The sequence below is a fragment of the Perca fluviatilis genome, chromosome 7 (assembly GCF_010015445.1).
Source record: "Perca fluviatilis chromosome 7, GENO_Pfluv_1.0, whole genome shotgun sequence".
Lineage (NCBI taxonomy): Eukaryota > Metazoa > Chordata > Actinopteri > Perciformes > Percidae > Perca > Perca fluviatilis.
In genome coordinates, this window is record NC_053118.1 from 17,054,401 (window position 1) to 17,079,324 (window position 24,924).

At 40.3% G+C, this 24,924-nt stretch overlaps 3 protein-coding genes across 10 annotated transcripts in view; 1 reads left to right on the forward strand and 2 right to left on the reverse strand.

Annotated features, from left to right (window-relative positions):
* Positions 1 to 10,677, forward strand: part of LOC120561713 (focal adhesion kinase 1-like) — a 69,769-nt gene extending 59,092 nt beyond the window's left edge. For 3 of the 5 annotated variants that reach the window (XM_039804921.1, XM_039804923.1, XM_039804924.1), the window contains 6 exons: positions 1,869 to 1,908; positions 2,950 to 3,053; positions 5,817 to 5,972; positions 6,464 to 6,544; positions 6,657 to 6,742; positions 8,125 to 10,677. In XM_039804921.1, coding sequence (XP_039660855.1) covers positions 1,869 to 1,908; positions 2,950 to 3,053; positions 5,817 to 5,972; positions 6,464 to 6,544; positions 6,657 to 6,742; positions 8,125 to 8,251 — 594 coding nt within the window. In that variant the 3' untranslated portion in view covers positions 8,252 to 10,677. Of the gene's footprint in view, positions 1 to 1,868; positions 1,909 to 2,949; positions 3,054 to 3,293; positions 3,303 to 5,816; positions 5,973 to 6,463; positions 6,545 to 6,656; positions 6,743 to 8,124 lie in introns of all 5 variants that reach the window. The other 2 variants (XM_039804920.1, XM_039804922.1) reach the window with 1 other exon arrangement.
* Positions 10,678 to 12,019: 1,342 nt separating this feature from the next.
* Positions 12,020 to 15,009, reverse strand: LOC120562517 (CD59 glycoprotein-like). The gene is made up of 3 exons (XM_039806229.1): positions 14,808 to 15,009; positions 13,066 to 13,188; positions 12,020 to 12,766 (listed from the first exon to the last, which is right to left on the reverse strand). Exons 1-3 carry the CDS (start codon positions 14,953 to 14,955, stop codon positions 12,555 to 12,557), a joined length of 483 nt encoding a protein of 160 aa, XP_039662163.1. The 5' UTR covers positions 14,956 to 15,009; the 3' UTR covers positions 12,020 to 12,554.
* Positions 15,010 to 15,848: 839 nt separating this feature from the next.
* LOC120562515 (cleft lip and palate transmembrane protein 1-like protein) lies at positions 15,849 to 24,879 on the reverse strand. Of its 4 annotated transcripts, none has more exons than XM_039806224.1 (17): positions 24,331 to 24,879; positions 23,607 to 23,698; positions 23,203 to 23,386; positions 22,942 to 23,069; positions 22,255 to 22,333; positions 22,026 to 22,143; positions 21,792 to 21,886; positions 21,533 to 21,617; positions 21,232 to 21,332; positions 21,089 to 21,148; positions 20,897 to 20,947; positions 20,713 to 20,795; positions 20,382 to 20,392; positions 18,779 to 18,834; positions 18,597 to 18,641; positions 18,275 to 18,408; positions 15,849 to 18,040 (listed from the first exon to the last, which is right to left on the reverse strand). In XM_039806224.1, exons 1-17 carry the CDS (start codon positions 24,529 to 24,531, stop codon positions 17,974 to 17,976), a joined length of 1,590 nt encoding a protein of 529 aa, XP_039662158.1. In that variant the 5' UTR covers positions 24,532 to 24,879; the 3' UTR covers positions 15,849 to 17,973. The 4 variants fall into 4 exon arrangements, 3 of the variants coding, with proteins under 3 accessions (XP_039662158.1, XP_039662157.1, XP_039662159.1); XM_039806223.1 differs by having other exon boundaries at positions 20,382 to 20,416; XR_005639789.1 differs by lacking the exon at positions 15,849 to 18,040 and adding an exon at positions 20,532 to 20,581 and having other exon boundaries at positions 18,391 to 18,408; positions 20,382 to 20,416.
* Positions 24,880 to 24,924: the final 45 nt, after the last annotated feature.

Below are 24,924 nucleotides of genomic sequence, written 5' to 3' on the forward strand. Positions count from 1 at the left end.
TTCATCCATCCCACTGTTTGTTGGTGTTATTCATGCATGCAGCAGGACGATAACAGCGGTTCACAGGCTGCGTAAAGAAATACATTTTGACAAGAAAAAGTTGATGTATTTCTCTTGAATGAACTGTACTTCACATCGCCTCTCATGACCATTTTCCACTCCCACGGCATTAGAAAGGGAAGTTATTTTTCTGGCCTGTTTGTGTTTTTAAGAGAGGAGGATGTCTGATAAAGACGAATGTTGACGGAAGTCCACATTCTGGTTGGACTCACTGCAACTGGCTGCAGCATGTGTTTGTTTTGATTAGTTGCTGAGGGGATTGATCCAGGGACAGGAAGTGACCTGTCAGGGGTGGGCTCAGAAACAAGGGGTCAATGGATTCCCACAACATCGGCAGTTATTATTAGAGCACTGTTGCAAAAAAGGAAGTCGCCATCTTTATTTATCTGCCTCTCCCCAGTGAATATCTCACATTCAGAGCTGCAACAGTTTGTTGATTAGTTGATTGAAAGAAGCAACAATTTTTAAATAATAGTTTAAGTCATTTTTCAAGCAATAACGTGAAACGTTCCCATGTTTCAACTTTCTCAAATGTGAGTAATAGCTGCTTTCTTTGTCTTGAAGCGTCACCTTTTGGTTTAGAAAAATTGCGACCGGCATTATTCACTATCTCTATCTACTATCTAAACAGTGGTTTAATTGAGAACTTAATCGTCAGATTAATCAAAAATAATCATTAGCTACAGCCCTTGTCATATGAATATGTACAAACCAACCTTGCTACAATATGAGTGTCTGTGAAAGAAGACCTTTCTTGGCTTAGGAGAGCTCACCACATCATTTTTTTACTACGTACTGTAATGTTTTTCTCTTAAATCCTTTCTGGGATAAAATTTCTTCTCCTCAAACTAAATTACAGTATGTTGTTGATCAGAGCTTCGGTGTAACTTCATCCCAAAGCTGGAATCTCAAGAGCCAAATGCACTCGCAGAGGTGTATGTTGATGTCTGTTATGTTCTTGATGCCACCAGAAGCAGAATTTGAAGTTGCCATAGGACAGATATTTCTGTCTCTGTAATTCATCTCTCTGCTTGTCCTCCTCCCAATGAATGGCTGTGGTTTGTGGTGGTAAAATCTCCCGTGTGTGTGTGTGTGTGTGTGTGTGTGTGTGTGTGTGTGTGTGTGTGTGTGTGTGTGTGTGTGTGTGTGTGTGTGTGTGTGTGTGTGTGTGTGTGTGTGTGTGTGTGTGTGTGTGTGTGTGTGTGTGTGTGTGTGTGTGTGTGTGTGTGTGTGTGTGTGCGTGCGCGGTAGAGTATTTTTGGGTGTTGGTGGTTGTCAGTCCACAACACTATGATGGCTTTCAAAGCATTATGTACTGTTTTCTCACACAGGAAAAAACAACAAAGATTGAGTAATAATAAAACAAAGTAAATATATAACATGTCTGGCACCACTTGAGAGTTTTGTGGCATCATTTTATGATCACAACCATCAAATCATAAAGACATGCTGCAGCGTTTTATCTGGTTTTTGAAAGGGTAGCACTAACAAAGGAAGTGCTTTTTTTTTTTCTTATCCCTGTGTAGCCAGACAGAATAGTTTTGTTAACATTAGTAACACAGTGCTCGACCACACACCGCTGAAAACAGAAACCTCTCCTCGACCGGAGACGACAGTGAACTCGCTGTGTTTTACAAATTGAGAAGGCGTGTCTTGTGACAGGTAAATTAAATTGGATTCCCGACTTTTTTCAGAACCGGCTGGTGATTTTTGCCTGTGAAGTTCTCATTTCCTGTGAAGCTTCTGATCATGTGTGTGTGATTGAGTACTTGTTAACCCAATGTTTTGCTGTTTGTTTGTTTGTGCAGACAGGAAACCAGCACATATACCAGCCCGTGGGCAAGCCAGGTAATAGACATGCCCTGTAACCCTCTGTAATTACACACAACCACAATTGTTTTATTCTCTCTTCTCTTTCTGTGTCTTCATCTCCCAAAGTATGCCATTCCCACATATACCATTACATAGCTGTGTTTAGCTCTAACTAACCCTCTGTATACAGATGACATATCTCCCGCTACCAGCAGATAGTGTCAGTCTGTGTGTGTCAGTGTCTGCTTGCAGAGTTTACAGTCTGATGCCACAATATGACACATCTGATTGTGAACTCTGGAGCCTGTTGGCCTGCCAGTGAGCAAACCAACCTCTGTTTATATGGACTCAGACGGCATGTCATGCTCAATATGTTGTGTGTGTGTGTGTGTGTGTGTGTGTGTGTGTGTGTGTGTGTGTGTGTGTGTGTGTGTGTGTGTGTGTGTGTGTGTGTGTGTGTGTGTGTGTGTGTGTGGTGTGTGTGTGTGTGTGTGTGTGTGTGTGTGTGTGCTCGGAGCGTGAATATACCCGCCGTGCAAGCAGTCAAATACAGAGAAAATAGAAAAGCATTCATCTTAAAATAGTTTGGGAGATTTTCAAGGACAGTTTTTTTTGTTTTTTTTTCCATGTACTCACAACCTTTTTTTCCTTCTGTTTTCACTATTGAATTGTTTTTTGTCATGTAAAGCTGAAACAATTATCTAATTAGTCAATTTAGAGAGAAGTAATTGGCAACAATTTTTTGATAATGGTTTAATCAAGCAATAATGCCAAACTGTCTCTCAAATGTGAGGATTCACAAATGGGCTGTGTTTTATATCATTTTGGACTGTTGGACAGACATAACCAGACTTTAATGATGTCACTTTCTTATAGACTTAACTATTTATCGATAATGAAAATAATCTTTAATCGGATGTTGATACTGATATGAACTACATCAGTTGCTGCCGGGGTACAGTACGAGTAAGAGCTGTGGAAGAATGTTAAAGTACAATTTTTCTAGAACTTGTATGTATGAGACTGTAAAACTGCGAGGAGACATAGTTTTTCACTTTTATATGTTGTTTACTGCAGAGCATGCAGCTCCCCCAAAGAAACCCCCTCGACCTGGGGCCCAGAGCCAAGTGGGCAGTCTGGCCTGTCTGAACACTGGAGATAGTTACAACGATGGAGTCAAGGTACACAGACACACACTGATACAGTTACACACACACACACACACAAACCCAAATCAAAAATACACAGAAGCAACCAATACCTATAAACACACAGACAAAGACAAGGATGCATTGACCAAATACATAGGTTGCATGTTTTAAATGCTTTAATATTTTCCATGTATCTTCTTTTCTTTTGGCTGCTCCCTCTCTCTTCCTCCTCCTCCTCCTCCTCCTCCTGCCTTACTGTGTGACCTGTAGCCCTGGCGGGTAAGCAGCACACTGTCTGTGTGTGTTTAATGTGCGTCTTGTCTGCTAGTTGATCACACCTAGATTGATTTGATTCCTTCTTCCATCAGTTCTTTGATTTCTCTGTCCAATAAATCAAATTCTGCATTGTTTTCACATAAACACATTTATTTCATTTGTTGTAGATACCGTTCAGGTTTCTACGGTCTTTTTCCGTCAACACTAACATCCAAATCTACATAGTTATGTATGTTGTCTTATACTTACAGTATTTAACCCTCTGTCATACTGGAAATTATTTTACTTTAATCACTAGAAAACAGTTTGAACTAATTATGCACTAATCATGCCACTTTCTAAGCTAGAGTGAAAAACCTGGTCAGAATATGTGCGAAATATATTTGATAAACAGAAGAGGGATTCCTCCTCTGTTGCTATTTGTAGTTTTGCCTCATCTTAATGATAGAGATGTCATGTTAAGAACTTTGAGCCAGATTTATGATTTGTGATTTTTAACAATACAAACTCAATTTAACTTCCTTTTAATGTCAAACACAATCGGTCTTAAAATCGCCACAGTAGAACCAGCTAGTTTTTTTTAAGTAGCTGACCATAATGTGTACAAGGTTCAGAACTCTAGGGTTTTGACATCAGGGCGTGACTGCGACTTATTTCGCAAACATGATTTCTCACTGGAGGGAGGAGTGGGCACAGGGTGATCGAGAGGAGGTACAATTTTCTTTTTTTAAAGATTATTTTTTGGGCTTCTTCTGCCTTTATTTGATAGGACAGCTAGGTGAGAAAGGGGAGAGAGAGAGGGGGAAGACATGCAGGAAATCGTCACAGGTCGGATTCGAACCCTGGATCTCTGCGTCGAGGCATAAACCTCTCAGTATATGTGCGCCTGCTCTACCCACTGAGCCAACCTGGCCACAGAGAGGAGGTACAATTATGTAGAAAAACATGTTTAGGATTACATTTTGTAGTGCTGAAAAGCTAATTTAGTAGCAGAGACTGATTTAAAGAAGCCAAGTGTTAGTCTTTGTAATCACAATTTAAGAATTGAAGTGACATGATTATATCTATTTATACTTAGTGTCCACTATATTAAAGGGTGCTATTTTATACTAGTGTTCTGCTGCCATCTAGTGGCCGGAATAGAGAACTGCACATGTTGTGTCATAAAGCTAAATAACCTTTCCACATTCATTAATTCATTCATTCCCTGGCTTAATTATTAAGCTACTAATTTACCTGTATGCCAGTTTGTTCTTTGTAAGGTTACAGCGCTCAGCTTATCTTCTTCATCTCCAACTGTTTATCTATTCAGCTATTTAAAAAAGGCAGTCTTGTGTGTTTCACTTTCCACCACCAGATGCACAGACGGTCAGAAGCTCCTTAGTTAAAGTGATGGTTCGGAGTAATTTCACCCTAGGGTCCTTTGCACCATGACGTCGAGCCAAACACCCCCCCAGAAGCTTTTTTCACCTGGGTCTAACATTGGGAGAGTTAGCTAGAGTAGCGTTAGCCGCTGAATTGCTTAGCGCAGAGGCTAATGGATCCGAAGTGTCTCTTAACATTACCCCACTAATAATGCCCGAAATGATACCCAAACGTCTACAGTAGTAAAAATAGGTTATGCACTCATAAAACGATGGATTGTAAAGTTTGTAAGTACATCAGAAGGTTGTGTAAATAACACTTGCCTGATGGCTTCTGCTCTTTTGCTGTTGTTGTTGCTGCTGTAAGAGTACTTAGGGACATCTACAAATTACAACAACCGAAAAGAGATGCAAACAAAAATATTTTTAATTTAACTTATTTTTTAAAGTAAGTGCTGTAGTATAACTAGCAGGAGACAAGTAATAATTGAAGTAAGTTTGGAGACATTACCTTATTTAATCATTAAATTAATAAATATTTTTGTTGCATCTCTTTTCGGTGTTGTAATTTGTAGATGTCCCTATGCACTCTTACTGCCCGGTAGTAACAGCAGCAGCAGCAGCAGCGAGCAGAAGCCAGCAGGCAAGTGTTATTTACATAAACTTCTGGTGTACTTACAAATTTTACAATCCATCGTTTTATGAGTGCATAACCTATTTGTACTACTGTAGACGTTTGGTATCATTTCGGGCATTATTAGTGGGGTAATGTTAAGAGACACTTCGGATCCATTAGCCTCTGCGCTAAGCAATTCAGCGGCTAACGCTACTCTACGCTAACTCTCCCAATGTTAGACCCAGGTGAAAAAAGCTTCTGGGGGGGTGTTTGGCTCGACGTCATGGTGCAAAGGACCCTAGGGTGAAATTACTCCGAACCATCACTTTAAGCAAAGGCATGTTTCATGTACATCTCTATAATCATACATAATTTGTACACAGGCTCATATTTTTCGTCAACATTATCCCAACTTGTTTTCTGCGTGTCATTGTCGGGTCTCACTGCCCAGCCCCCCGCCCCTCCCCAGACGTCTAGGTCTTTGTTCAGTCAGGCAGCTTTGTCACTCATTGCTTTCTCTGTGCTCTCATGGTTCAGCTGCAGCCCCAAGAGATAAGCCCGCCCCCCACCGCCAATCTGGATCGCTCCAACGACAAGGTGTACGAGAACGTGACCGGATTGGTCAAAGCTGTGATTGAGATGTCGAGCAAGATTCAGCCAGCTCCTCCAGAGGAATACGTTCCCATGGTCAAGGTAACCGAGCACAGTTCATCTCACTCCTCATCCTTCTTTCTCAGAGGCTCTCTGAGTTTTCAGTTTTCCTCTCTTGAGCTGCAAACTTGACCTCATAACTTGAAAGCATTACACAGATTATTGTTATCTGTTTATACAGTTTTATGTGACACCCTGTTTTAAATAAATGACACACAGCACAGCTCTTCAGAGGGCTGGATGTTGATACTTATACTTCCCAATGAATACTTTGGGATACATCGGTTAACAAGACTACAGATCTGACCTTATAACCTCACTAGGTGTTGCTTTTAATTATGGGGATTTAGTAATTGAGATCTCCTCATGAGTCCCATTTGGCTTTTACTTAGGTTTTATACAGTAAACAGTTTTTTCTTTTTAAACTCTGTTCATAATTTATTTCCTAAACTTCCTTTTTGTTATGTATACTTTTGAACCTCCTCTAAGCAATACTGTCTGTCTGTCTGTCTGTCTGTCTGTCTGTGTTTCAGGATGTGGGTCTGGCATTGAGGACATTATTGGCCACAGTGGATGAGACTCTACCACAACTTCCAGCCAGTACACACAGAGAGGTAATAACACTCACAAGAGTAGTGTGGAATAAATGTTGCTAATTTTGAATCACACTAGTATCGCTTTGTATTTAACCAGATTGATATTTAATGCTCCGGTTTTCTTCAACAGATCGAGATGGCACAGAAACTTCTGAACTCTGACTTGGCAGAGCTGATTGGGAAGATGAAGTTAGCCCAACAATACGTGATGACCAGGTAGGTGTAAATAAATAATAGTTTCAGTGCCTTACATTGGAAGACATCATGACATTTCCACGTGATAGACACCTACCTTACTAACTATTATTTAATTCTAATTATTGTATTTATCTAGTGGATGCAGTCATTCAAAGAGTGCATTATTATTCTATTTCAGGACACTAATACATTCAGTTAAAGTGCTCATATTATGCTTTTTGGCTTTTTCCCTTTCCTTCATTGTGTTATATATCTTTTTTTGTGCATGTTATAGGTTTACAAAGTGAAAAGCCCAAAGTCCACCCCAAAGGGACTTACCATCTAAAAAAAAATTTTAACCATTTTTTTTTTTTTTTTTCTCCCTCCTCTTCTTTCTTCTTTTTTTTTTTTTTCAAGAAAGACACTGTTCATAAACTGTAGCAACAAAACAGCTTGTTTAGTCCACCTTTTTCTCCTTTTTTTAAACATTTTAATATTCCCCCTCCCCCCAACCACCCCCCCCCCCCCCCCCCACTTTTTTTTTTTAAAACCCTTTTCCCTTTTTTTTTCTTATTTTACACCTCAAAAAAAAAAAAAAAAAAGAAGAAACTCTTTTTTTTAAAAAAAAAAAAACTCTTATATTCAACACACAGGGTGAAAAGAGGAGCTGCAGCAATGTGCAGTATGACAAAAAGATGGTGTTTTTTGAAAATTAAACCATGTAAACCTATTCTGGTACAACCTCTAAATCTAAATACAATTATGAACCTGAAAATGAGCATAATATGAGCACTTTAAAGACAAAAATAATATTTGGTCAGGGTTTGGAAAGAGACAGAGGAACATTTTCCAGCTGTCTGCCAATAATGCTGTCACAGGGGGGGCGCCAAAGTCAGAATTTCTAAAACTATATACTATATCGACGACGTTTTATTGTTCCGGTGCCGCTGGAGGTGCCACCGGAGGTTCCGCCGGATGCCCCTCATTTTTGGCCGGATGTCCCTCACTTTCCGCTTTCTTTGTGTTGGCATTTTTAATTCGAACTCCGGTTGATTCGGGAAAACATCCTCCGAGCTAGAACTGAATCAACTGAATCAAATTATATTAATCTTTTTTGAGTAAAATTCTCATCACACACTCGACAGCCATTTTAATTCCAGAGCTCGCCTACGTATGTGCACATTTTCCACCAAAACAAGTTCCTTCCTCCTAGACGATTGTGATTGTTTTGAAGAAATGCCAATAAATCAGAGCACCTTTTTCTCTGTTGTGTGAACTAGCCAGACCTTCCTCCGCAGCGCTGTGGAGAGAGGTCTGGCAATGTGTGAATAAGTAGTTGCTTTATTATTGTCCTACTCATCTCACTCACTCATGTATCCACTAAGTGATGTATGTGTGTATGTTTTGTTGCTCTGTCCCAGTCTCCAGCAGGACTATAAGAAGCAGATGTTGACAGCGGCTCACGCTCTTGCAGTTGATGCCAAGAACCTGTTAGATGTCATCGACCAATCACGGCTCAAGATGATGTCCCAGTCCCGCCCGCACTAGCCCCACGACAGCTGAGCTGACCAACAGGAACTGGTCTGTTATTTGAGAGACAGCATCATTCTGGATACTGTGGATAAAAGTGACGTCATGATATATGAGAGTTATCGGAGCTGACTGCTTTATATCAAAGGAGCAAACCGCAGCTCTGCTACTTTGACAACAGTCCGTGAAGAATCATTAGATGTTGAATCCTGTGTAAGCTGAGGTCGCCTCTCCACCACTGTGACTTTTCGTAATACAAGAGCAGAGCAAAAACACTTTCTGAATCAGGGACTTGGCAGCTTCACCCTCTTTGGACTGTAATATAATGATGAGAGGAGGGAAAGCGAAGAGGAGGAGGAGGAGGAGTGATGATTTTCAAACTGTGGGTCAGGACCCGAGAGGATCATTGGGTCCTAGACTTAAAAGGTTTAGAAACCTCCAACAGAAACACTATCATGGGAGCAATTGGATCTGGAACTGTTGCCATCGGGTGGATTACTCTTTTTAAGCATAGCCATCAGAACCTGATCATACTGCGTTTGATCTGCAACATACCTGCATGAAACCTCACCGTAGGAATGGACTGAGATGTCAGCCAGCAGCCATGTCAGTTGTTGATATCGTGTGTTGTGAGCCCCAGGATGTGAACGTTCTCCTCTGCTGAATACCTCCACATCACCATGGATTCTTTTAAATTGGCAGATGAAACCACATGGTATCCTATTCAGCTCTGGTCAAATGTGGTGCTTCAACAAGGGACGTTCACAGTAAAGAGAAGCAGCGTCCCATCACTCTTCCCATTTCTCCTTTTCCATTCATTCCCGTTCTCCCTCCGTCTCACCAGGTTTTATTTATAGACTCAGAAATTGCAGAGGAGGAGACGGAGGGAGAGACGGGTATTAAAACTTGAGGACAGTCTAGCGCCGGTCTGCTGCCTGAAGAATGAACACACTTTTCTCGTCTCTTCACTGACTCACTCACTCACTTTGTTTTCCTTTTGTTCTCACTGTTCGTCTCCTTCTTGACGTCTTCCTCAGCTCTTCTCTGAGCCGGTTTTAAAGACTCCAAATGTGAAGAATCCAACTCTGTCTGGGTAAACACCGCAGATAGGAAACTCCCTACTCGCACTCAATTTACTTTTTTTATCGGCTGGCTCCATGTTTTTTGTGTTGTTTCAGCAGTCACAATCTTCTTCCTCTTTACTGAAAACTGTTTGTAACTTGGAATACAAGCAAATATTCAATCCCAGCATTGACAAAAAAAACAAACAGAAGGTACATTTTGAGAATTCAGTCGGGGTGACTGGACGCTCCTATTTGTCCCAGAGGAAGAGAGAACATCATGTCTCAGACTGGTCACTGAGCTTGACTGAAGCATTTCTGTGAGGACAGTGTCTCCTCTCTCCCTTGTTTTTCCTCACCTACAGTCCCAATATCGTGAAGTTGTTCCTAATACGGTAAAATGGTGCCACACCTTTAACTGTCACCCAGCGGTGTCTTAAAGTGAATTTACTGGGGACACAAACCTCACAACTGGAACCTCTGTGCTTTGAGTCTCAGTTTCTGTCAGGTGTAACTCTTTAAATGTGTCCCTCCTAGCAACAGTCCCCAGGGAAACAAACAAACAAACACACACACACACACACACACATGAAATGTGGAGCCACATGAGTGGAACTTGTCTTGCAGACACAAAACACTGAACTGAAAATACAGCAGATCACACGTGTCTTTGTTAATAGTGACCCCCACATGACATACTGCTATATGAAATATACTGGTGGTTGTTCTAGTATAGCATGATATACTGGTATGGAAAAGAGCATATTTGCACAGCACCAAATTAAAAATCGTAACTTTTTTTTAACCCTATTTTACCCAGACTTGATTTCCAGGTTTAGCCAGCAACGAAACTCTCAAATATCTGGGTTTTTTAGGGATAAAAAAAAAAAAGTTGGGAAAAAAAAACAATCTATTTTATCGTTGCGTAAATCTGCTCATGTTAGTATATTGTAAGTTATACTGGTGTGAATCACTGGTGAATTGTACATAAGTAGTACTAGTAAACACTGGTTTTTATTTTGTCTTCTGGGCTAAATCAGCCATCTTGTCAAATAGGAGGAGAAAAAAAAATCAATGAAATAAAAATGATGAAATGGAAATTAGATTGTCCACATTCTTATCTATGATAGAGATTTATTTGAAAGCATTTCATTTCAGGTTTTATATCTCAAGAATCAAGCTACAGAGTTTGTATTTAATGTTGTAGAAAACAAGCAGAAAAACGCCAAAATTTGAAAGTAGAGGGAGACTTCTTCCTGCAGCCCTCCCTCTCCCCTCTCTGTCACCTGGGCATATGCATGTACAGAACAGCCAATAGGAACGCTCTCTCTTTCTAAAATGACCTGAACAACTGCAAAAATAAATGACCTACCACTGCTTTAATGTTGGCGTGGGGGAGGCTCCCTGCTGTGATACATTTTGTATTTAAATTACAATTTATTTTCAATAAGCACTACATTTAAGTTCTACAGTTACTCTCCTATCAACTACTTTCACTTGTCTTCAGACCATCAACTTCAAAGAGACAGATTTTAATCCACTATACAAGTTTTCCTGGTTTCAAAGTCTCAGGGCTAGATTTACTAACACTAGCGCAGTTTGCGCTGCGTCCGTTTATGAGAGTTCGGTAATAGCGCACGCTATGCTTCCACAGTTTGCGTAGTATTTATCAACCCTGACACCCATCAGGCAATCAGCGTCTTTCTCCGCCCACTACACCGTAAATTGCGCTGTAGCAAAGCGGTACTTGTGCTATTATATGGCTGAGTGCAGACTGCGATATTCCCACTGCTGATGCTATGACTGTTTGAAATGATCCTGATGCCAATATTTGTAATGTAGCGAGGAGTTTAACAACTGCTGGAATGGGATGTGAACGCTGAGTGGGAGATTCAATTTCATCTTTGATTTCTTCCAGTAACTCTAATATTGCATGTCTGCTTGATCTGTAACGCTAAATGATGTTGTGTTCACTGACAAAGTGTGATTCTTCTGTTAAAAATATTTTCAGCCTCGCCTATGTCTTCGTCTTGCTCAAATTGCTGTTACCATTTCACCAGCGGCATAAAGGTCTACGAGGAAACTCGATTGCGGCTGGTTTAGACCTGCTTTTAAGAGGCGGAGAATTTCCCCCGCAGAATAGAGGCGCGCTCTTACTGACAGTCTTTGTAAATACCACGGAATATATAATTAGGTGCACTTTGCGCTTATCCTCCCACCTTTTGGGTGGAACTCCCACTTTCCCCACGACCCTCCCAACGAACGCATATTGAAAAGCCATTGTCTGCCTTACGCTCTGTGGCAGACAATCTGCGATTTTACCCAAGTGCGCCCTGTTTGTAAATAGCCCGCATCGGTTACGTCCGTCTTTGCGACCAATTAGCGCCTGGAAACAGGCGCAAACGGCTTGATAAATCTAGCCCTCAATGTTCTATCTGGAATAGAAAGTATTTGAAGTCTCTAAGCCAAAAAATTAGAGTTCAGTGATTTTGGTCATCCCCTGTTTGTGTCAACCATACATATAAAACAGTAGATGTGACATGACATCATCTTACCTGGGTACTATTTACAATTGCCACCTATGGACCGCTTTATTATCAGCTGTGCAGCACCGATTGCTTTACCAAAAGGACCAAAGTGACTAGGGAGGCTGGCATCACTTTCCACTGTTTTGTAGCTATGGTGTCAACACCCTTCCCACAAAAATTCAAAAAATTGACAAATGTAAAGGTGTATATAGGCAGGTCATACTGCTGTTTATATTATGATACATTTAAACCCTCTAAAGTTGTTTTAGGCTGTAGTTTGGGTCACATCCTACGCACCTGGCCGACATAGAGGTGTGCCAAAAAGCTTTCCTAAGTTAGGCTGTAGTTTGGACAATCCATTAAAATAATCAAGCATAGTACAGCAGGAATTGAACAGTATTTAAGAACCTGAGATTTTAAAGGAAATACAAGTCCAAGAACAGTGCTAAAAAACCTGCGTTCAGTGAGAGTCAAAGCCATAATGTATTATCTGTGAGGGCATTTTTAACATAACATCATAACAATCAGCATTCACATAGAACCGCCACAGGAAGGTCAGTGTCCTGTTAATATTTTAATCTCATACTTGTGTATACATACAATAGTATTAATACTCTGTATGTGTCTCCAACAGAATTACAGAGCAAAACGGTCTTTACATGATACAATATATTACATAATATTAGTCTGTTAAGTTACATTTAGAGACAGCATTGGTACATCTCACTGACCTCAGTGCGACAGCAGTAATAATACACCTACAGTCAAAAGCACCAGTGTTGTGTGTATGTGAACAGACTCGGCTCCACTGAAGTTACACAAGTTAAAGCTGTTGCAGCAGTTCACGATGTTTCCGTTACCGTTTGAGTCGACTGATGCGGCTGCGGCAGCTCCATTGCATGTGGCCTGACTGGCACACGACTTCACTATGGCTTTCTCAAAGCCTGAGCCACACACATACACACACACACACACAGACACACAGACACAGAGAGAGAGAGAGAGGCAGCAGTGTATTGGCGTGAGTTATTTTGGACTGAAATCCTGTTTCCCCACATTTAAAGACTGCACAGTGCCTTAGTCATTACCTCAGCTGTAATGACTCTCCAATAATACGAGACCTACTTTAGAGATGCATTTAGATTCAATAAGACATCTTATATAAATACTGGATCCCAAAAATCTGCAGTTCTTTAACACGGTTGACCAGAGATATGACCTGATATTGTGTTTTCATTGTTACCTAAAATGTCGATGGCGGTCATGCACGTGTCCAGTGGCGGCTGACATGTCTGAGTGTTGTTGTTACTGTTGCATTGTGCATTGGTGGGAGAAGAACTGCACACGTAGCAATCCAATGACAGCACTTCAGGCAAAAACAGAGAAACATGATTTAAAGTTAGATTAAAAAAAAAAAATGAGATCAATTGCAAGGCATTAAAAGCATGATTTAAATAAAGTTTTTAAATCCATTCATAGAAGTTCTGTGAAGGCCTAAGCCAAAAAAAACAGTATTCACATTTTAACATCAAGTTGGTCTTTTGCTATGGTTGGTTATTGATGGTTACTGTAGGTTTATATCCCTACACCTGATTATAGGAGGGGTCAGGGGAAGGGTCTTTCCTCGTTTATTTCTTCACTCGTCATGATGTTTTGTTTTAGTTTTTTCAGAGAATGTGAGAATCCTAATGAAGTTAGACGTAAGCTCTGAGTTGCCTGGGTCTGCTCGAGAACATATTTCGGGAATTGGTATTAAAAACCATAAGAGAGTAGAATAGAATTAACTTGACTGAAATTGGATCTGCTAGTCTTTGTAGTCTTTGTGACAGGAATGCATTCTGAGAATGACACACGAAAGATGAATACAGGGTTGTTCCTTCTCCAACAGTGCAAGCATAGGGAGTCAAAATAAGGCTCCTGATTGTCTGCTACTAGATTATATGACAGACTGGGACTTATTCGATATTTTCAGTCTTGACTATAGAAGAAGAACATTCTAGAACTACAGAAGTATTTATGTACACAAAAAGTCCAACAAACAAGAAAGACAGCTGCTCCCAGACGGCATCGTCCAAACTTGTCAGACTTCTTTAATAATTAAACGTATTAGAAAGGAGGCTACATATTGTTCCTCTCATTCAGGTTATTCTGCTCTCATGTCATCACAATAAACATATGCACATCTATAAACCCAAAGGTAGAAACTAGACATACTAGGATATTATTAAAATATTTATTATTTCTGTATTGCCCACAGTTACCAAATCTTAAATTACACTTTTATGTTAGTTACATATTTCCAGTCCTACTACAGCCACTGGAGGCCATGGTAAGAATGCCTAACCATCTGACACAATTACATTTTTAATCAGTTATTAATAAAATAAAGAAAGATCAGTATTAATTTTTCCTCAGCGACACAGCCACCCTGATAATAAACGCCCTCTTATCTCATCTTATGTTCATTCTTTGACTATTTTGGATACATCTGTCATATTCTGTTCATTTACTCTTTCTAATTACTATTAGCTATTCTGTACAATCAAAGCAGGTCTGTATATACCTTTAAGGACAATTGTGTGCCAAAGTCTTTCAATTGCCACCTGAAAAACAACAAATTAACTTTGAACTAAAGTCAGTTTGACTAAACACAATCCAACTTTAGTCTTTCTTTCGGTCTCTTTGATCGCAACTAAATCAGACTGACTTTTTCAGGAAGGATGAAGTGATTTTAGATCTGTTCTCTGATGTTTTTAGCAGCCCTTAAACTGAAGCCCTCCCTGGTTCCCCTGTAAGATGTATACGTACTGCCTCAGAGCTAAAACTCTGGTGTCCCATTACCACCCTCACCTTACCTGCCTATAAAGGCCACAAGTAAGTTTGGTGATGAGAAAAGCCGTTGTAATTGATCATTTGTTCCTGATCTTAACTTAAAAGGCATCCTGGTTAAATTCAGTTTGAGGAGTCTGAAGCTAACTTACATACCTGGAGAGACGAGGAGGGAGAGGAGCACGAGTCCAAGCAGCATCTTCGTGACGGGTGTGAGTGTCTGTTCAACTGAACCTGAAACTCCGCTGTCAAACCGTGTGTGTGTGTGTGTGTGCGTGCGCAGCAGTTCCACCCACATCATCATCCACCATTATGGCACTTAAAGCATCTCATAAATGTCGCGGTGTGTCAGGACATTCCTAGATCTTGCTATGGTTTCACAGATACTTGTCCTTTTATTTATCTGCTGCCAATCACGGGCACAATGTTGTTCATTGACTTAAGCTGCCATTCACTGAAACATAACTGACATAAATGAAAAGTGATGTCATGACCTTTAGTTATGTTCAGCTCAACCTGTGCTGCAGGGCTCCTTTAAGGGTTGTTGACTTGTCATTAGTCAAGAGGGAACTCCCATTTCTGTTTAACAACAACGTCTATACATACATGTAGTAGGAGAACGTACAGACGTATGAAAAACAGGATTGATACATTATTAAAGTGGCTATAATTAATATTTGTTATAGATATACATGACAATGTGAACATTGTTACTAGTTGTTATGAACCTAAAGAGAAAGATCACCTGGATCTGCAGCTCCCCTCGGTTTCAGCTCATTAGCTGTCTGGCCCACAACTTTACTGTTTTGGTTCACTCTCACTGCCCTCATAGAGAGCCTGCAGCGTGGCTACTTATGTCATCGTAACTTGGTTTCATCCATATCCATAAAACTCCCCAACACTCTACTAAAGTCATGTTTTCAACTTTCTAGTTGTTTTAGGCCACTAGAAAACATAAATCTAAGTTGGTGGAGACCCAAATTCATCAGGTGGGCATAAACATGACTCCAAATTAAAGCTTGCTCTGGAACTGGTGATATGATAGCAACTTGTTTCCGCTGCCTTCAAGTGGCCAAAATAATCTGTTATTGCAGGTTTGAAAATATACAAAAACAGGTTACATTGTTTGCTGAAATTATCCTGCAGCATATAAGCCAGTGACACAATGTTCCAGATATGTTAGAATGAACGCACACCTTCATTGAAATCAAATGTTTATTAAAGCCATATCCCTCATTTTGTTCTTACCACAAACCTTCCACTGGCTCCTGAAAACATCACAGCATTTTTCAGTTAAAAATAAATTAGATCTTGCTACATAGCTACGGTAGCGCTCACGTCATCCTCTTATCTGTCATAGTACAGCTGTCCAGTGTTAACAAAGGAATGCACCAATACACACCCAGCACACACACCTAACACACTTTCTTTAGGATTCTGTCCTTATTTCCTGACATCTGAACATTTCCTTATTTCCTCCTTATGTAATGACACACACACACACATACACATACACATACACACACAATGCATGTAATAAACTTTAACAAAAACCAGTCAAGCAGTTGCCATAACTACCAGTCTGCTGTCTGTGTTGATTTGTCTCCTGATTGCACATGTTGATAACATCGGCATGCACACATGCACATCAATCCGTACACAGAGACAGTGATTTGTTTTTCTTCCAATTTGCATAACCTTCTATAAGCCAGTTACATTTTAGTTTTATTTCATGTTAATAAAAAAAATTACAAGCAGGTTGCATTGCCAAAACAAATACAAATAAAAAATTTGAAGTTTGAAAATCATTCTCCAGCTCAAGCAGTTCAGTCAGCTAAGAAGCAGAAATTAGTGCAGAGATCAGTGTTACAGAAACACAACAAACCGCTTGATAAAATAGTTAATTGACAGTGCTGTGTTTATGCCTACTGTAGACAAATGTTTCTCCTACTATGTGATGCGTTTGCGTGCTGAGTGAAAGGAAACACACCGATACTTAAATTAAGCAGCTATACAGTATGTTGAGACACATGCCATCAGGATATTTGCAGTAAGTGGTCAACCTGCTCACAATAGTGTAGTCTCTTCTTATATGTTAATATTGAAAAGTCAATCTTTATAAAATAACTGTACAGTACACTGACAGTGAAACTAACATATCTATGTAATACATGAACATTAAGGATGACAAAATACAAAGAAATACTTTATCTAATGATATTTTAGATATACAAGACTAACATTAAATCTACACAACAGGTAGCATGTCTGATATGTTACCTGCAATACAACCTTATCAGACTAGGGCCAAAGCACCTTCAACACAAGTCATTCATTTATTTTCCTAAACTGGATGAAGAGTAAAAAGTGCTTAATGTGGCCGGTCTGATCTTCTCATTACTGCCATGTTGCTCATCCGCAACCCTGCAGGACCCATCTGTACGTCTATCATTACACCCTTGTGTTGCAAAGCCATGCAATATTCAAACCACAGGACACTATTTTAAATTCTATTCAGGATCACAAAAGAATAGTTTCCACAAAAAACAAATATGTTGCGCTGAGTTTGGGTAATTGTGCAGAATAATTTTCATCCAATGTAATGGTGCAACCATAAAAATGACACTGTCTTGTCTGGGATTTTTTATACAAGCGTAAAGCTTAATACAGCATTATATGCCATCCCAGCTTTAATTAAGTGCTGGAACAAGCACACAGTCCAAAATATACTGTATGTGTATAAATCTGTACAAACAATATGTTACAAAGTCAATTTTAAAGGAATAAATTATTATTAAATTATGGTTCAAGCTTTTCAGACAGCCATATGAAAGTCAAATTGAGTCATAAAGTTCAAGTCTATAGTTGCAGCAGATGGTTATTGATTCATGATTATGTAATGGGGTTGAAGGCTACATAATTTACAATGTACCAGGAAACACCTTCTGTAACCCCCCGTATGCGTGCATAAAGAACAGAATCGAGCAAACGCACATTACGACTGGTCATATGATGCCGTCAATATTCTTCTGCCTAACATGCAGCAGAGAGTGTCTGTAGATGAATAAGTTCAATCACTGGAGCAGTAAAGGGGGAAGCTTCACCGATGTCGAGCAAAAAGTGGAAGCTGCACCATCAGTGTACAGTAGTGAAGAGTCCGAGGCAGGACAGCTCATCTTGGATCAGTTTGAAGCTGCTGTGGCACACTTGGCCCAGTGTCCTGCCTGGGCCTCCATTTCACATAGTCAATGATGTTTTAAGAAGGAGTTTTTTTGTGTGTTTGTGCACTGGAAAAAAGGAAGGAGAGGAATTTCTGTTGTCCTCATTGAGTCTTTAGTTTCTTGCTGTGGGGCCCGGACTCTCGCCTCCTGGCCCTGTGGGCGTAACGCCTGGTGGAGATATGAGATGAAAGCAGGGTTATATCGCACACTAATCCAGACAAAAGTCAATTATGTGCACTGGGAATAGAAAACTGCTGGATATACTGAAAACATTGACAAACATGACATGAATTTTACTTTACACAAGTATGCTACTCAGATCCATTGTGTCTAAATGTATGCAACTGTTTTGTTAAGTGTTAGTGGGTATGTTTTGTGGTATTGTGTGTGGATTGTCCTAACCTTCGCTGGTAGAGGTAGAGGAAGAAGAGGATCTCATCTCTGAAGCAGGAAAGTTGATGAGAGGAGGAGAATGATCCAGAAGAGGAGAACAATGAGGCAAAGGAACACAGGTCTGAGATCAGGGTGTTCACTCCCTGGTGGAGAGAGAGAGAGAGAGAGAGAGAGAGAAGAGGAAGGAGGGAGATAATAATAATAATGAACTCGTCAATGACTAGCTCCGAGCAAAAGCTATCTAGAGGTTATTAAAACTCTGAATTCATGGTTAAATAGATGAGGATAAACAACATTAATACAAAGTTTCCAGAAAACGTTTCACGCTCACTCTGTACATCAACACTGTCCCCTGCAGGTGGCTCACAGACTTCAACTGATTCAGGTAGAGGAGGGGAAGAAACACAAAGAGACAGCAGTGTAGACAGTTTGCACAGTAATTTAGTTATTTCATTTCACTCAGCACTATAATCAGATAAGTTGGTAATTAATACACTGATAGACAGGACAGACCTTATGGTTGATGAATAGCTGTGGGGCCATAGACAGGAAGCCAAAGGCATACACTCCTGAGAGGAGAAGGAGAGGTAAAGTGTCAAGGCAGCACATTAGTGGTTATTATACAAGTAAAGGCATCAGCTTTAAATGTCCTATATTGTAAAAAGTGAGATTTCCATGTCTTTGTTTGTATTATAAAGCAGGTTGAGATGCTATATTACTGTGAAATGATCGAAACGCTAAATCCACAGAGAAATGCACACAGCCGTATTCAGAAACTGTGCCTTTAAAACGACCCGTCTGGACTTCCGTACGGTTGTGAGGTCACATCTAAACTCAGGAAAAAAAAGAAACGTCCCTTTTTCAGGACACTATATTTTGAAGATACTTTTGTAAAAATCAAAATAACTTTAGAGATCTTCATTGTCAAGAGTTTAAACAATGTTTTCCATGCTTGTTCAATGAACCATAAACAATTAATGAGCATGCACCTGTTGAACGGTTGAAAAGAAAATAACAGCTTGCAGGCGGTAGGCAGTTAAGGTCACAGTTATAAGAAAATTAGGAAAGTAAAGAGACCTTTCTACTGACTGAAAAACAACAAAAGAAAGACGCCCAGTGTCCCTGCTAATCTGCGTGAACGTGCCTTAGGCATGGTGCAAGGAGGCATGAGGACAGCAGATGTGGCCAGGGCAATACATTGCAATGTCCCTACTGTGACGACACCTAAGACAGCGCTACAGGGAGACAGGAAGCACAGCTGATTGTCCTCGCAGTTGCAGACCAAGTGTAACAACACCGGCATAGGATCAGTACATCCGAATATCACACCTGCGGGACAGGTACAGGATGGCAACAACAACCGCAGTAGTGGCCAGTCAGTCAGAAGTGGCCAGTCTGGTGCAGTACATGAGGAGGAGATGTACTGCAGTACTTTATGCAGCTGGTGGCCACACCAGATACTGAGGACTACTTTTGATTTTGACCCCCCCCCCCTTTGTTCAGGGACACATTATTCCATTTCTGTTAGTCACATGTCTGTAAAGATTGTTCAGTTTATGTCTTAGTTGTTAAATCTTTTAATGTTCATGCAAATATTTGCATATGTTAAGTTTGCTTAAAATATAAAAGCAGTTGAAAGTGACAGGATTTGACAGGTTTCTTTTTTTCCTGAGTATATATCATATATAGATAGAAAGTCCCATCGCAGTGCCATTACAGTCATTTCCCGGCTGCAATGACGGGGCAGAGACTCTGTGAGTGCAGATGCGGAAGACCAGGAAACGCTGACCAATCAGAGCATACTGGGCTTTTTTGGGAGAGGGGCTTAAAGAGACAGGCACCAAAACTGAGTGTTTCAGGCAGAGGGTAAATACAGGTTTAGAGACGATGTGAGAAAAATGTGTTTTTGAACATTAAAGCATGAAAATATGTTCTAGTAACAATTCAAAATACAAGTATGAACCTAAAAATTAACATACTATGGGACCTTTAATTCATGAGGAAAACTGACAAAAATTCAATGAAGTAAATTGAAAAACTGTGCTGTAAACAAATTAACTAATGAATCATACAGAGGAGTTTGCTTCACTGAGACAAATGATGGAAGTCAACTCACCAGTCACCAGGCTGTTGACCAACCAGGAATAGTAACTGTCAACATAATGCAATTTAATGTTAATCTAATGTAGTGGCTGTAACGTCTGTGTACATAATGCCAAGTATATTAGAACATACTGTATATAAAAAAAACAAAAAAACATCTTACTTTTATTCAAGAAATATTCAGGTCTGATTTGAATCTGACTGCTTAAAACACTTCAGTATAGTAGGTGGAGAGGAACCAAGATGTAACCAGGAAAGAGTTTGTATTGAAATGTTACAAGTAGACTGCACAAATGAGTGTGTGACATTTGGTTGCGAGATGAAAGCTGTATGGCCAAGCTCACCTCTTTTGGCGTAAGTAGGCCAGTGAGAAAATAGCTCCACTGATACACAGAGGATAGACCAAGTAGGACAAGTATCTGGACGCCTGGAGGAAAAGAACACACACAAAATATTCAAATTACACAAAGCTGGAGGCCGAGTTTAAAAATCAGAGCTCTAACATATGCGAAAAAGATAAAATCATACCTGTGTGTCATACTCCACTGTCTTTCTTTCTTCTTCATCCAGCTTATTTACCTGCACAGTAAGAGAGGAGGCAGGTTAGAAATAAATGTATTGATTATCTGCATCAGGGCTGGAAGCTATTTACACCACAACAAATTACATCACTTAACACATCTACTGTGAATGGATGGTTAAATGGCACCATATACTCACATGGAGCTTGGAGCTTTTCCATTGAAGCGGGATCTTAAACACTTTAAACACCTTCCATACCTGGCGGGACGACAGGTAAGTAGGTTAAAACTGTTAAGATCTTTATTTTACCTTTTCTGTTGGAGGAGGATTGTACTAAATACCTCAACACATGCTCCCAATCCAACAGGAAGCAGCACCAGTAGACTGGTCTCTTCAAGCAGATGGAGGAAAATCAGCAAAGTGCTGAGACTACGCCACAGAACTACAAACAGAGAGGGAAGAGACCAACATTTTCCAGTGCTGCTTTACTACTTCCACTGCTTTACTGTGTGGTACCTCATTTACAGCAAAACTATCATTTAACGTTGTTCTTAATTGTCGGTAAGCGCTCCTACATTGACTAAAAATGCTGCCTGTGCAACAAAACCTTTGCAAACTTGTTTAATTTGATGATTTTCTTACCTGACTTCCTGGACATTCCCACCATGCTCTTCTTTTTTCTCCATGAGCTGAAGTCATTTTTAAGAGCCAAGAATTCACAGATAAGCTGTTGAAAACCCCCAGATGTGGAGAAGAAACATTTTGTTAACTTAAAAATGCGTCATTTGCAATATGCCTGATTTGCCATGTGCCCTTATGACACACTATGTTACACAGAGAGACAGATCTATCAGGTGGATTCGAATGTGTACGGTATAGTGTTGTTATGGTAAAATCTTACTTGCAGAGCTGTGATGAGTGCAGTCAGCACTAACAGGTAGAGGTTGGAGCCCACCAAAGTCTCTTTTATCTCATCTATGTTCTCCTCTGTGAAGCCTAGGTAAACACCAAGACGCAGTATCAAAGGATTCCATTTAGTTCAATCTCCTGACTATGTGATATACAAAAAAAAACAACCAAAGGCTAAAACGTTTACATGGGTTATTATTACATATCTGTAATTTAATAAGCTCACCAAACTGTCGCAGGGAATAAACAACGTCCTGTAGGTGCACCCAGAACCTGAACCCCCTTAAAGAGATTCCCTCGTAGGACACAGTCAGAGGCAGCTGGACAGTGCTACTGCTGATCTCCTATTAAATGTATGGATAGATACACGTAAGGTCATTTAATTCAAACCCCAGTATTTATTAGACAAGGTTTTATTAAGTGTCTGTTCAACTTTGTGTGTAAAGTCGTCCTACCAGGAGGTCTCGGACTCTGAAGCTGAGCTCGTTAACCAGCAGCAGAGGGAGGTAGATCATCTGTCGGCCATCCTGAGAGCTAGAAACAGGAACACAGTTTAACCTAAACACACACGTTGGCCTGGGGCAAATTCCTTATTTACAGCCGGGTGGAGTTGCAAAAAAAAAAAAAATGCAAAAAGAGTATGAACGAATATACACTCACACACACACATGCATTTAAATGGTTTACTCAGCGACAGTATTTGTATTTGCTTAACTATATAGATTTGCCTAACCATTGATAAACAGTCAATCGTGGATATTGCTTTATTTGAAGGGCTCGTAAGAAAAGGGTGGGAACCACATATATATATATATATATATATATATTCTGCCCATGTTCAAAAAGCACCTCAAAACATTTCTTTTCACTAAGTCCTTTGACCCCTAACCCCCCCTCCCCCTCTATTTGTTAAGCGACCTTGGGTACCATGAAAGGTGCTATATAAGTCCAAGTTATTATTATTATTATTATTATTATTATTATTATTATATATACAGTATATGACTTATTGTGGATATGGATGCTTTAAGATGATCACTGGCTGAAAGCTTTCCTCACTCAAGCACTGGAGTTTACTGATGAGTCAGCAGCACTCTGACTGAGCACATGACTTTGACCTCCAAAGCATCTTGTTGACTTACACTCTCATGTAGCGCCGCACATCACTAGGAAGCCCCGCCTTGTTGAAGGTGAAGTCCTCTGACATCATAGTGATTGACAGGTGAGGTCTCCAATGGGATACAGGATTCTCTGATCTGGGACTCGGCCTCTAATGAAACCACACAAATAACTTTATTTGCAGCAAGGCAGCATGTTTAACAATGCTGTAAAGGTGACACTGTGGCTGAAATATGATAGGACTATGACAGAAATTGAATTACACGTGTACATGTACATGTTACCTTCTGCATGTCTCTCTGCCCCTCTGTGTGTGTGTGTGTGGGTGTGATGTAGGTGGTGAGCTGAGCTGCATAGTGAACTTCTCTGCCGTCGTCCAGAGGTGAAACACCGGCTTTGTGAACGTACACGACTGCATACAGAGTGCCATTAGCCCGAGTCTGCTCTGGCAGAGAGATATTCACCTGCCTACAGGGAAAGAGAGAGAGAGGTATAAGTGTGACAGTAAGTTACAAACAGCCAGCCTGACAGAGATGGACAAATAAGCTTTTTTTCTCTCTAATTTAAATAAACTATGTAAAACAGTTCATGCCATGGGTGTATAGTTTCTACTGTTCCTATTGTGGTAGGTATTAAGCAGTCTTGTCTTTAATATTTGCATGCAGATGTATCAACATGTCAAACCCACCTCTCAAATGTAGAGTGTGGGTCAAATGGGTCTATTTTTACAGCAAGGTTCAGTTGGCTGTTGTCTGGCATGAGGCAGGTGAAGACACTTAGCTGGATAAAACAAAAGAGAAGAAGAGACGAGATTCAAAGCAGTCCATTTTAGAAAAAGCTTTGAGTGCAAAATGAGATGCAACTGCAGAAATCAAAATTGGGAACAAAACAAAACGAAACAGAAAAATCTGTCTATGTTTCAAATATGCGTACATTATGTTTATTTTAATGATTAAACTGGCCGCCACCAAAAATTTACTACACAACAAATGTATTTTATGAAGAGACTGTTGTGATACAGTGCAGTATTATAACCAAAGCTCAGATTCACCATCATGTACAGGATAATAAATCTGTGTGGATTTCCTCCATTAGGTAAAACACCAAAAACAACAAACACGTCAACTCTCCATAAAATAAATAGCCTACTGATTTCAAATGAAAAAAAAACTAATGGCAAAAACAACTAACTCACATGCAGACAACAACACATTATTTGCCAAGGGCTTTATGCTAAACAGTACTGGCTAGAACATGATGAAAAGGCAGGGACAGTCAGTTTAGTTATTCTCAACTCAAAGCCCATGGCTATTAGTGTCTTGAGCTGGATCTCACAGAAATGGAGTTTTTGGTATCCCTAATGTTTCCGTTTGTTGTGAGGAGTAAGGAATAAGAAACAGAGGCCTGCTAACCTGTAGTCTGGGTCTTGCTGTCAGGTAGGAGGTGATGCAGTACTCTCTTGTGCTTCCATCGCAGGGTTTAGTGTTGAGGAAGCCGTACAGCAGCCAGGCGGTGTGGAGCATATAAACCACAAAGACCCCGAGCAGCAGCTTAGCCATGGAGCTCTTCTTCGCGTTGCTGTCCGCGGGCTGGGACTGGCACGATGGGAACATGGCAGCTGTTAATGCAGATTACCAACGCCGAAAAAATAAATAAAAATAAAATGGACGAGGTCCGTTTTGAGTACGGAGCTGTTTGTAATCGGATGCAGCGTCAACACAATAAAATCCCCACGCTTCCTCCCTGCCACAGCATCCTTCCGGTTGTCTGCATCCAGTGGAGAGATGCTGATGCTGACCAACACCTCAGCGGGTGCGGCTGCGCCGTCTTTAACCAATTCTGTGTCCACATCTCGCGAAGCCAGAGCAATGAGCCCACACTATAGTTTGTTCCGGGTGCCACACAAGCCCGAAATATTGATAAGCACGCAAATAATATCCACAGCTTGGCAAGTGTCTGTGATGATGGGCAGTGTTTGAGAGGAACAACTTAACGGTCGGAACCAG

What these genes read in the sequence shown, in the direction of transcription:
- LOC120562517 (XM_039806229.1), bottom strand. Translation starts at nt 14,955, where the DNA reads ATGATGATGTGGGTGGAACTGCTGCGCACGCACACACACACACACACA. An exon ending in CTCCCTCCTCGTCTCTCCAG is followed by an intron (nt 13,189 to 14,807) that starts GTATGTAAGTTA and finishes TTTTGCCTGAAG; the next exon opens with TGCTGTCATTGGATTGCTAC. An exon ending in GACCGCCATCGACATTTTAG is followed by an intron (nt 12,767 to 13,065) that starts GTAACAATGAAA and finishes TGTGTGGCTCAG; the next exon opens with GCTTTGAGAAAGCCATAGTG.
- LOC120562515 (XM_039806223.1), bottom strand. Translation starts at nt 24,531, where the DNA reads ATGTTCCCATCGTGCCAGTCCCAGCCCGCGGACAGCAACGCGAAGAAG. An exon ending in CACTCATCACAGCTCTGCAA is followed by an intron (nt 21,618 to 21,791) that starts GTAAGATTTTAC and finishes GGTTTTCAACAG; the next exon opens with CTTATCTGTGAATTCTTGGC. An exon ending in AGCTATTCATCAACCATAAG is followed by an intron (nt 18,642 to 18,778) that starts GTCTGTCCTGTC and finishes TACCTGAATCAG; the next exon opens with TTGAAGTCTGTGAGCCACCT.